The 12772-nt window shown below is 43.9% G+C and overlaps 1 protein-coding gene across 1 annotated transcript; it reads left to right on the top strand.

The window, feature by feature from the left end:
- The first annotated feature begins 7542 nt into the window (after positions 1–7542).
- Positions 7543–12081, top strand: LOC109735807 (enhanced ethylene response protein 5). The gene is made up of 12 exons (XM_020295011.4): positions 7543–7948; positions 8039–8132; positions 8211–8300; positions 9087–9152; positions 9328–9417; positions 9522–9578; positions 9705–9766; positions 9851–9938; positions 11053–11129; positions 11299–11373; positions 11453–11558; positions 11657–12081. Exons 1-12 carry the CDS (start codon positions 7650–7652, stop codon positions 11780–11782), a joined length of 1230 nt encoding a protein of 409 aa, XP_020150600.1. The 5' UTR covers positions 7543–7649; the 3' UTR covers positions 11783–12081.
- The last annotated feature ends 691 nt before the right edge of the window (positions 12082–12772 follow it).

The following is a 12772-nucleotide window of genomic DNA, read 5'->3' as shown; positions in this document are numbered from 1 at the left end:
TGGACGATGCTCCCTTCGGGAAGGGACGTGTTATGAATGAATCCTTTGACGACCCCATTCATCCTCTCGAACGGCATCATGCTGTGAAGGAATGTCGGCCCGAGGTCGATGATGTCGTCCACGATGTGGACACACAGATGCACCATGACGCCAAAGAACGCGGGCGGGAAGTACATCTCAAGCTCACATATTATGACAACAATCTCTTCCTGTAGCCTTCGGAGCTGCTTCACACTTATGGACTTTCGAGAGATATTGTCAAAGAAGTTGCAGAGACCAGTAAGCGTGTCACAGACGTGCTTCACCATTATCCCTCTAATGGCAACCAGGAGTATCTGCGTCATCATCACGTGACAGTCATGAGACTTCATCCCGCTGAACCTTTTCTTCTTGGGGTCTAGAAATCTGCTTATCTTCCCACAGTAACCGGAACTGACTTTGATTCCCATAAGGCACTTGATGAATTGATCGATCTCCTTCACACTTAAGGTGAAGCAAGAAGGGGGGCAATGATTCTCCAACTTCTTGTTGACTTTTCTGCCCCTTTCCCCCTCCTCCGTCTCCGTCTCCATCTCCTTCGTCGGCTTTTTACGGTGGAGATCTTTCCTGATCTTCAAATATTCCAAGTCTTTCCTTGCCTTCGGCCCATCCTTGGTCTTCTCCGGCATGTTCATCAGTGTGCCAAGCAAGCTCTCAAGGACATTCTTCATGATATGCATTTGATCAAGGCAATGAGGCGTGTCGTGATTGGGCCAGTACTCCAAGTCCCAGAAAATAGACCTCGTTTTCCATACCTTCAGCAGCGGCTCCGACGCCTTTTTGATCTTTCCCAACGCGTGGGATTGTTCCCAGTTTCTCAATAGCTCGTTGATTTCGGCACCGCTCCTCTTTGGACTGGTCATCTGTCTCCGAGTCTATGTCTGAGGAGCTATCTAGACTCAGCAAGAGACCTGCTTCGACAGGTAGCATTGTCTGCTGTGAAGACCTTGTTTTCACTCCCGATTTTTTTAGCACCCACTCAAATGGCTGATTCACATGAAGAGTAGTTGAATGTACAAACATTGTTGACAAATAGAAATGTAATGAAAAAAAGGATTGACAAGATATTATTCAAATATATGATGTCTGGCTAAACATGGTGGCATTGCATATTTCACATATATTATGGCTGGCCAAAAAAAGATGAGATTGCATAATTCACATATATGATATAGAAACTAAAATAGGTGGCATTACAGAACATGTCTAAACTAAGAAGATGACATATATGTTGTCAAAAGTAAGCAATGCAAGGCAATATATGCATGATATGACCAACATCATCATGCCAAGTTAGAGCAAACACCTCGGGGGTAAATAAGAGTGGTCATCTCCCTATGAATCCACATCTGAACATATATCTTCCTCTGAATTGCAATCTGGAGGAGGGGGGTGTTTGCCATTGCACCCTCCATGGAGCAATATCTGCATGACATTGTATTGCCGCGCAAAACTCTTCTCTTTTTCTCTACACGTTCAACATAACTGTGTACAATACCTACATGCATACGAAAAAAAATATAGTGAGATTATGTAAGGAGAGCATGCAGAAACCTTTAGTGATGGTAATAAGCAGTGGATAGATAAAAAAATTATGATAACAGGCTGATGATAGCTTTAATTTAATAAAAAGATATATGAGGATTGCTTTACTCTTTGTTTCCCACCCAAGATGAACAACATAGACATGCCCTAGGTGAACCAGATAATATTCAGAGATACTATTCATTGCTACCACGATATGTGCCCCACAAGCATTTTAAAACTCAAGTTTGAACATTAATTTGGACCTGACTTTGAGTCTAAGAGGTGAACAGGACGATAAAGTACCATGTAATATTAAGCAACGCATAACATAAGCAGAAACAAAAGAGTGCGACCATTCTTGTGGACCCGTGTACTCCTTAGGTTCATCTGCTGAGTCAATGATGGTGATGTAGTAGCGGTAGCTGCCGGCGGCGGGGAAGGAGGTTTGAGGCGGCGAAAGACGGTAAGGAGTCGTGATGTCTGGTATGGTGGACGCTTCAGTTGATGGAGCAGCTTAGGTGAGGTGGACGACATCGCGGTAGGTGCAGGACAAACCACATAAAGTTTTCTTCGACATCTACCTATAACTGAAGTAATTCAGTAAGGGCTCCTTCGACTTGTAGGATTCTAAAAATGCAAGGATAGGAAAAACACCGGAATAGGATAGGAATGCATGTGGGAAATAGAGCATTTCTAAACACAGGATTTTTGTCAACTTGGGTGTTTGCTTTAGGGGAATCGGAAGAGCAGAGGAATGCAAAGAAACATGGCCAAATTAAAGTGAAACCACATGAAAATGTGTACAGTTAGAATGTTAGTTTGCGACTAATGCACTTAGTCTTGTTTTCATGCATAGGATTTTGAAAAGTAGGAACAGGTGGATGTTTGGCTCCATTCTTTTCAACCAAATGGATGAATAATTGAATAGTAGAGTGCCATAGGAAAATTTCCTATTGCTACGTTTTCCTTCAATTTTTCCTTTGAACCAAAATAGCCCTAAGGGATCGACATTAATGTAGAGTAATAAGTGATTCAACAAGTGTACAACCTCTTTGGCGTAGCCGTGTCGACCTCAGCATCATTGGCTGGTCTCTGAAGAAGTTGCGACAGCTGTCGGAGGTGTGCAAGAAGATCTGAGGCGTCTATAGACGGTGTCGAGGGTACTGCTCTGTTGTGATGGATGGTTCCGTCATTGGAGCAGCTCCGATGAGATGTACAACATCGAGGATGACGCAGTATAAGATAGACATCGTTAATCTCAAGTGGGATTATAATAGCATCTCCAATAGATGATGTAAAATACATTACCAAAAAGTGGTAGATCTAAAATTTACGTCACCAAAAAACACCTGACTCCAACAGATGAGGTAAAACCTGTTGACTCGGAACTTAACTATCTAAACTGAATTTTACTGTCGAATCTTAATGTTACTGTCGAAACTTAATTTACTGTCAAAACTGAACGCACTAGTAGCAGAGAAGCACTTCACATGTAGTTTAGGCCGCTTGAGCACTAGTAGCGGAGAAATAGTGATCTAAATCAGCAAGCGATCGACAGGGAACACACTAGCAGATAACAGCGGGAGCAACAGCGAGAACTAGAGCAAGACCAGCAACTCGTGTAGCTATAGTAGCCCATGTACCAGCATCAGCAGCGCGAGCGAGAGCGAGAGCGAGAGCAAGAGCAGAGCAACAACACGAGCGAGAGGAAGAGCAGAGCAGCAGCGCGAGCGAGCGAGAGGAAGAGCAGAGCAGCAGCGCAAGCGAGCGAGAGGAAGAGCAGAGCACCAGCGCGAGCGAGTGAGAGCCGGAGCAGCAGCAGCAGCAGCTCTGGCTGGTATGGACGCCACCATCGAGGGATCCTTGCACTGAGGAAAGCCGCCATGGAGGATGTCGCTGACGGCGCCAGCGTTGAGGTAGTCGTGCCATGGGGGAGCGGGTTCGATCATTGGCGGCGCCGTGAGGTCAAGTTAAGGAGAACTGGAGAAGGTGCTGCACAAGCTCTTTGTTGGCGTCGAGTAGGCCTCGGCTTTGTCTGAGGAGTCTGTGAGGATGTTGCGGCTTCGGTGGAGCTGGTTAAGGCGCAGCACTATGAGGATGGAGCAACCACGATAGACAAGGCGATCATCGGAGCAGCTCCTTGGAGGTGGAGGTCGTCCCGGCTAAACCGGTGGGACGACGAGATCCACGACGGATCCTCATCCAAGGCGGTGGATGAGGGATGTCGAGCTGTTGCGGTGGACGACATTGTCAGGGAAGACCCTCCGACTGGGCAACGGTGGGGTGGCAGACAGAGGAGGGTGGTGTTACGCGGCTGAAGTAGAGAGGTTATGGCGGCCCGATTTTCGAATGGCGAATAGGAGGTGATGGGAAGGGGGAACCATGACTTAGGTACGTGCTCTCCCAAATGTAGGGTGTGTTACAAAGGTACCCCCACCGATTTGAACTAGCGGCTCTTTCAGCTCAGGGTTAGAACAGGGATTTTTCGTGTCAGGATTTGGCAGCAGGAGGGAGTTTTCGCGCGCGTTGTAATTTTGGGATAGCAAGGCGCGGGTTGAGAAGGAGCGAATTTTCGAAGCACAAAGAGACAAAGCGATATCTGAATTTTTGGGATCACAAGGCCCGCGTTGATATTTCGAGACAAGCCTAACGTGTACTTGAAAGGATCGAGAAGAGGTGTCTAGAGGGGGGGGGGTGATTAGAAACTCAACAAGCAAAATAATTGCAACACGCAACCGAGAGTTTGCAAGTCCATCTCGATGAGACCCAGATCCTATCGGTGAGACCGAATTGATTAGGGTTTTTGGCAGTGGCTCTGTCAAGTGAGCTCAGTGGCGCCGGATGAATCAAATCGGTGGGGCCAAGTTTGATTTTAGGTTTTGGACATATTTGGATATGAGACAGTGGTTGAGGGCTTTGGAGCATATCACTAAGCATTTTGAGCAAGTAGACCATTAAGCAACACCCCATCCCCTTTTAATAGTATTGCCTTTTCCTATGGACTCAATGTGATCTTGGATCACTAAAAATAGAAAAGAAGAGTCTTGAGTCTTTGCCAATGTTTATCCTTGGCATCTTGAAGGGGTTCCACATCCTCTTGTCCATGCCACGCCTTTGTTAAACTTTCTGAAATATACTAGATGAAAATATTAGTCCAACAAGAGATATGTTGACATTAATTACCAAAATCACCCAGGGAGCACTTGTGCTTTCAGTCTCCCCCTTTTTGGTAATTGATGACAACATACATCAAAGCTTTAGATAAAGATATGAAGAATAACAAGTAAAGCTTTGGAAAGGCATGTAACATGCATTGGCTCCCCCTACATGTATGCAATCATGTAAAGATAGAATATGAGAGCATGTGAAATGCATAACCATGTCAGAGCAAGCAATGGGTTACATGTATCTTGGCTATATGCATCAGAGCAAATGATGTAAATACAGGAAGTGTACCTTCATGTTCATGAGTCCTTCTTGCAAACAATATGTACATCAGCAAGAGATCATCATGCACATGAGTGTGATGCATATACTTACCTTGTGGTCTTGAGCTGGCTTTGGAAGAGGTGACCTTGAGAAAACAGGGTTAGATAACACAAGAACACCTACTAAACAGAGCAAATTGAGAAAACCACAAGAGTACAAATATTGGGATGACTGGGAGCCTCTAAGATCTTGTGGAGTTGAGCCAAGGAGTTTGTAAGGGCAAGGAGATCGCCCACTTCATGAAGATCTACCCCAAGTGAGGTTAGTCCTTCGTGTGACGTAAGCCGTGGTGGAATAGACAAGTTTGCTTCTTCGTGGACCCTTCGTGGGTGGAGCCCTCCATGGTCTCGCGCAACTGTTACCCTCCTTGGGTTGAAGTCCCCATCAACATGGACGTATAACACCACCCATCGGAACCACGCGAAAAATCACCTTGTCTTCATTGTGTTTGATTTCTCTGATTCCTCCTTTACGTTCATATGCAAAGTCTTTACTTTTTGCTGCACAACTCTTAGACTTGCATGTGTAGGGTCTTGCTTGACTTGGTAGAATTGCTAAAACTTGTCAATAACTAAAATTGGGAAAATGATAAGTTTTTATTTGGCCAAGTAGTCTAATCATCCCCCTCTAGACATACTTTTGATCCTACACTTAGCAACTACTCCTTTTTCTGCTTCTTCCTCCACTTGACTGCCCTTTACAAATTTCTGCTCCTCTCCCCTCTGTTTTATTGGAATTGAAACCAGCAAGTTCCCTAAGGTTCAGTTCCTTTCCCCCAGCTACAACTTCGGATGTCTGTGTGATTGTTGGCCCTGCCTCTCGTATTGATGCGGATCCCTCCAAGACAGTCGACTTGTCGCGAGGACTCATTGTTGTTTCCTTTTCCTTTAGAACAACAAGTTGATTGTCTGCAAAATTCAATTTTTTGGCTCCCACGGAGCCAGCTTGTTCTTCCTTGGTTACTTTTAGGGGGGCTTGTAACTTCCTTTTCGTCCCCTTCCCTTAATATTTCTCCATCAGCTCTATCCATCACATGATTCCTCCAGGTTGGTCCATTGCTACCGTGTTTGCTGCCTCCGCTACCCATACTGTTGTTTCTCCAAACCCCCCGGTCGCTCGAACTTCTATTCTTTTCTTCACTTGAGCTGCCCTTGTAGATCATAGTTTTCAGCCATGGCCCAAAATGTCTAGCTCCCTCTTCTTGATCTTGTTGGGCAAGCCTTCTCTGCATGTCCGATGATACCACAGTTATAACAAAAGTCAGGTAAGTATTCATATTCAAAGGAAATAATCTTCTCTTTTTCCTTCCTCTTCCCTTCTATTTCATCCTCTTCGCCACCCATCACCTCTTCATTGGGCAACTCCCGCTCTTCCTCATCGTCATCAGTGATCAAAATTCCGAATCTCGTTAAGGGAGCTGTAATATCAGTATGCACTTTAATCCTCATAAAAGCCCCCATTGCTTCTCCATTGTCATCTAAATCCACATTAAGGACCTCCCCAATTCGATCTCCTACGAAATCCCCTATTTCTTTACTCATCATCCCCATAGGAATTCCATAGGCTCTTACCCAAATCGGGATGGTTTTAAATTCATACTCGTTATAGTCTTATTTGGTGCGTAATCCTCCATTACTATCAGATCTTTATTGAAGGTACATGGTCCATCTTCCAAAGCTTTTTTCTTCACTGCCTTATCATGGATATTAGAGAGGAACCTGTTTCTGCCAAGATCTTTGCACTGAATTTCTGAGAACGGGCACCAGACATTGCCGAGTGTTCTTCCTACATATTCAGCTTTTGCCTGCCTATATGAGAGAATCTTACCCACTACTTGGTGCTTGCTCGCCTTCGAGGCACATGCTTGCTTCTTCCCGATCCTGATTTTGTTCTTCTCAGCTTTTGACAGCCGCAGGTCCTTCAACTTACCCTCTACTTTCTCCAGTACCGGGGCTCTTCCTCCGCTCATAGCGGCGACCGCCGTCAGGGATTCGTCCCCGCTGTCTCCACCTACCTCCCCCGCCTCCCTACAAGAACTAAAACACCACGAAACTCCCACGCCACAGATCCCGCTCTCAGGTTCTCCCTCACAGCTTGAGAGAGCACTAGGATGGCCAGAGGAGAGAAGGATTGCGCTGCGCCGCTACCAGATCGAGGAATCATGCACTCTTTTGTGGATTTAAAACTCTCGGATTCAAAAAAAGATTGCCGACCAAGGGCGCTGGGCTCGCCACGAAGTCGCCAGAAGCGGCACGAAACCGTCATGTGTGGACAGACTCTCTTGGGCACCCACCCTCCAAGTTGTGACGGACTCTCTTGGGCACCCACCCTCCGAGTTGTTTTACCTCGCCGGATAGGGGCGGAGATGGCAGCAATGAGCAAACCAAGCGAAACCTTACTCTGATTTTATCAGTTAATCTCAACCATCGATTTCTCGCACTGGACGTTGAGGATTGGCGATCGTCACCAGCTTGCATAAACCAGAACTACCCACATCAGATCGAACTCATACTGGTTTCTTCCACCGTCGGTGACCTCCAAGCCCAAGCCCAAACCCCAACACCCGCGCGGCTCCCGCCGCCGCCGCACCGGAGATGGCGGCGTACCTGAGCATGGGCGAGGCGCACCGCCGCATCGCTGACTACCTCTCCCGCTTGGACGACGCTATCTCTCAGTCCGACGGCGCCGACCTCGCCTCTCTCCTCGCCATCTCCTCGGCGCCCGCCTCCACCCCGCTCTCCGACGCGCTCGCCGCTTTTCCGGATTTTCCCCGCCTCGCCTCCGACCGCTTCCCCCACCTCTCCGACTTCCTCCCCCCGCTCCTCCGCGCCATCCACTCCCACTCCCTCCGCCGCTTCGGGGACGCCTACTCCTCCTTCGAGAAGGCTGCTAGGTGCGTGCTGCCTTCCTCTCTGCACTCCTTCCGAACAAATTGGATAAACGCATTCGAATTTTAGAGGATTTGATGTGGTGTTGGTTGCAGCGCGTTCCTGCAGGAGTTCCGGAACTGGGAGACTCCTTGGGCGATGGAGGCGATGCACATGGTGGCGCTTGAGATCAGGCTGCTAGCTGAGAAGGTGAGCTGGTTGATTGGTTGGTTTGGGTTTACCTGAGGTTTTGGGGCTCATGTCTGCTTGCTTATTGTCTTGGTGTAGGCAGACAGGGAGCTTGTGATGAGCGGGAAGAACCCAGACAAGCTGCAGGCTGCTGGGTCCTTCCTGATGAAGGTTTTTGGGGCACTTGCGGTATGGAATTCTGAAGCTTTGTTTGATGTGCATTCTTGGATGGTAAAAAGAACTAGCACGAGTCTGATCGAATTGAATGAAATTGCTTGTGATGAGCTTGTGCAATGCCGGTGCCTCAGAAGGTGCTTAGCAAAAGTGATCATTTTTTCCTTGTCACAAAGGGCAGACAAGGTTCTTACTTTGTAGCACCTATGCTTGATTAGGCACCAGTGCTTCCCATGTGCTTAAGAATATAATTGGCTCTTGGCGGTAGATAATACGAGCATCTAAGCACCTACGCAGAGGAAATTGCGTTGGAGTAGTCATAGCTTACTTGGTGTTTAATGTTGTGGTTCTGCCTAAGGCTTCAAGCGTGACATGTTGAAACTTCTGTACTGCACATTCCCTCTTGGTTGGAAACGGCCTATGTTGCCAGAAGAGGAGAAGCTGATGCATTTACATCAACCTAGAGGGTGGTGTTTTTGCATAGAAACTGCTCTGAAGTTACTGTTTGCACACTTTGGTCGCTCTTGTCAATATTGGTGCATTATTGCCTCACTCCCGCCATGGCCTCTAATTCTTGCCTCCGCCGCTTATCATCTGTCAAATTTATGCATACAATGAATTCTCTTCTGATAGCTATTTTTCGTGTATATGCTAGAATTGTTGGACAGGTGATGTGACTCTTCCAACCAAACATGCAGCAATTATACTTCTTCGATGCATCTTGTCGCTTTCCTTTTTAAAAATGGTTATATTCTAAAGATTCTGACTCTTGGTTATTGGTGAATCTCCAACCTTATACAGGTTAAAGGACCTAAGCGCGTTGGGGCACTGTATGTTACCTGCCAGCTGTTTAAAATTTATTTCAGGGTAGGTTATTCACTGTAATGTTTTCGTCTAATCTGTAACTTCAGTACTCGTATTAATAAGCACAGACAGTGTCTAGATAGCATGCCAAATGTAGCTAAAGTGTAGTATGCACTGGAATCCCAATATACGTGATTTAAGATATAACGGGCTAACACTTGATGCTCAAATTATGCAGCTTGGTACTGTTAACCTTTGCCGTAGTGTCATAAGGAGTATCGAAACAGCTAGGAATTTTGATTTTGAAGATTTTCCAGTGAAAGATAAGGTAAGATAGTAAAAGTTGTGGTCTCTCTTCTCTATCAATACAAAGCATTATATTAACATGCATGTTGATCCAATAATAATCTTTGATTATTCATGACGGCACAGGTCACTTATATGTATTATACAGGTCGCTTGGAGGTGTTTAATGAGAATTTTCTTGTTGTAAGTTCTCTCTCACTCTCTCTCCTTGTGTGTGAACATTTTTTGTATATTCTGCTATGGCAAGTTATTTTGACCTATGAAACGGTGAGGCTGCTAATATATTTTTTTTGTTCTGGTTTGAATTAGGCTGATCAGAAACTAACTTATGCTTTGATGCATTGTAATCCTCAAAGCGAATCAAATTTGAGGTATTTGTATTACTGGGTGTTTTGTAGCTTGTGATGTATGGGGTACACATTTGTTGGAACTACTAATGGTCTGTTTTTTTCTAGGAAAATTTTGAAGTTCCTAATCCCTGTAAAGCTGTCAATTGGTGTTTTGCCAAGGAGGACCCTCCTGGAGAAGTACAATCTGCTTGAGGTATATATCCTTGTACTCCTGTTTACTAATGTGAAGGAGATTGTGAAATGCAATATATGTAGTTTATTTAGTACCACCATTTCCAATTGCAAAACATTTATCTTGGTTGTTCACAAATATTCCCATGAACATAATTTGTTTCTTTTGTTATGATTACACTTAGTACTCCATATGTGAACAATTAGGGTAGAACACTAGGCCATAGGCTCTGATGCTGATGCCACGTCAATGCGTTAACCTTCAGTTTTCAAGAAGCAAGATCTACTAACATTTGGGCGTGACTGGAAATTATAGACGACAAAGAGGAATACTGTAGCACCAATTTGAGTGCATTTGAATACTCTACTGGTATAAGTACATTTCATTAACATGAAGTCTCATGAGTTGATGAACGTCCTATGTTTAACTTACCAATTCTTCGAGATGATTAACAAGTTAATCTGGGCGTGTCAACCTTTTAGTATTATCTCTTACCCTAGGGTTTATATGGGATTAGATAAGGCAAAAGGTTGGGAAATCTACAGTACATATAGGATTTGTGAACCTTTTGAGAACCATGATTAACTTTATCAGAACCTTATCAACATTTACGCTAAAAATAATCTAATTGGCATTCCTCAGGTCCTTGTCCCCTGAGAACAATGATTGGTGACAGATTATGATAAGTATACTTGGCCTAGTGATCATTCATCAATGATAAGGCTTAGTCCATCATATGAATTGCTTCCGTAATCGTGTGTTGAGGTTTTAAATGATGACCAACCTCTGAGAAAACAAGCCAAACTACCAAGAGCCCAATTTTGCTTTTATTGCCGTGTGGCATTACTATAAACTGATTGCTTGTCTTAAATATATACTCTTGTTTTCCATACCATGGCTAATTTAAATTTCTCGTTGTAGTTTGTAGGCTGTATCTTGGGTAAGTGATGGATTCATATTGTATCTTTTACTGTATTACTTTTGTGAAATATACTGTTGCCTTGAATTATTTATTCTGTTTCATAAAGATGTTCTTTTAATGTGGGTGTTATTCCTTCACTGTGGTGTGACTTTACTACTTGGAGATTTCCCGTGGCCATTTTGATCTGTACAAGTTGGTAATTTAACCTTTCAGTATGCAGATATTGTGACCTCACTTAGGAGAGGGGATCTCAGGCTCCTTAAGCAAGCCCTTGATAGACATGAAGACCAGTAAGTTCACATATTTGTGTGCTGAAAAAGTTTCGACCCTCTGCTATCACTGATTGCTTCCTTCTTTTTTGTATGGGGACATCGATTGCTTCCTTCTTTTTTGTATTGGGACATCGATTGCTTCCTTCTTTTTTGTATGGGGACACTGATTGCTTATTTGTGTTTGAAGGTTACTAAAATGTGGTGTCTACCTTGTGTTGGAGAAACTTGAACTCCAGGTCTACCGAAGATTAGTGAAGAAAATGTGAGTGTGATCTTGAAGGTGTCCTTGTCACACTTTTACAGAATGAACCAATCCTTTTTTGCTTTGCTTTCTTCTGCAGCCATATCATACAGAGGGAGAAGGAACCATCGAAGGCGCATCAAATCAAGCTAGAGGTCTTGGTAAAGACTCTGCAATGGCTTGGAATCACCATGGATGTGGATGAGGTACTTGGGGAGTCGAACATATTGTCTTTTCTAACTGACAGTATCTTGATATGCTATGATAATAAATGTAACCTGATTTCCTCCCTTGCTGCTATCAGGTGGAATGCATCATGGCGTGCCTAATATACAAGAATCTCATAAAAGGATACTTTGCCCACAAGAGCAAAGTTCTTGTCCTTAGCAAACAAGACCCCTTCCCAAAGTTGAATGGGAAGCCCGTTTAGTTCGCAGCGATACCTCATAAGCTTGTACACCTAATGGAAGTTTCTCTTATCTTTGATGTACGGAACATGACAGGTTTATGTAAAATTACCGCGACTCTGATTGTAACAACATTTGTATTCTAGCTGCAATGTTTGTAAACATTTATGGTTGGTAGCCTCCACTTAAACGGTGGTTTTCATAGCTTCAGTGAGGTACAATATTGTATTCTGGATAAACTAAATTTGCAGACTGCAATTAAGGCCATAGTAAAAAACCGAACTGGAAACCTAACTGGTGAGTCTGTCGGTTCAGATTTTTACTTGCCGGACCGCTAGTTCATCGGTTCATTTGCGATAAAAAACCAAAATATTTAGGATAAACTTTTAACATTTTGACCTCACATCAAATGAATACGCATAATATAGGACTAGAACTTCAAGAGTAAACTTAATTGATAGATCCAATAGCAAGTTAGCAACAATATAAGAGTTGCCATCATCACAGTCTTGCATAGGCGACATTGATCCTTCATATGCAAATTTATTTGTGCTAGTAAATCCAAACGATACGAGGATATGGAATATGCTGTAATAGTTTGCTAAACAATAACAAAAAGTAATACTTCTGTGGCGTTAAGGGTATGGAATATGCAATTACTAGTTCGCTAAATAATAAATGGTGATGATTGTAGGTATGATGCCATTTTGATGACTTTGAAGAAGCAAGCTCAACTCAGAGTCAGTGAACTACTCCCTTCGTCCGAAAATACTTGTCATCAAAATAGATAAAAAGAGATGTATCTAGAACTAAAATACATCTAGATATATCCCCCTTTATCCATTTTGATAACAAGTATTTTTGGATGAAGGGAGTACTAGATTTCAAGGCAATAGGTGAATCATACACCTCATCCGTCAAGCACATCAGTTACTTGTGCATGTCATCCTTGGCAAAACAGTAAAGAAAAATACAAGTGACAATGCGAGAAGCCCAAATAAGTGCAAAAATTA

The sequence above is a fragment of the Aegilops tauschii genome, chromosome 5 (assembly GCF_002575655.3).
Source record: "Aegilops tauschii subsp. strangulata cultivar AL8/78 chromosome 5, Aet v6.0, whole genome shotgun sequence".
NCBI classification, from domain to species: Eukaryota; Viridiplantae; Streptophyta; class Magnoliopsida; order Poales; family Poaceae; genus Aegilops; species Aegilops tauschii.
This window is presented reverse-complemented; position numbering and strand designations above follow the sequence as displayed.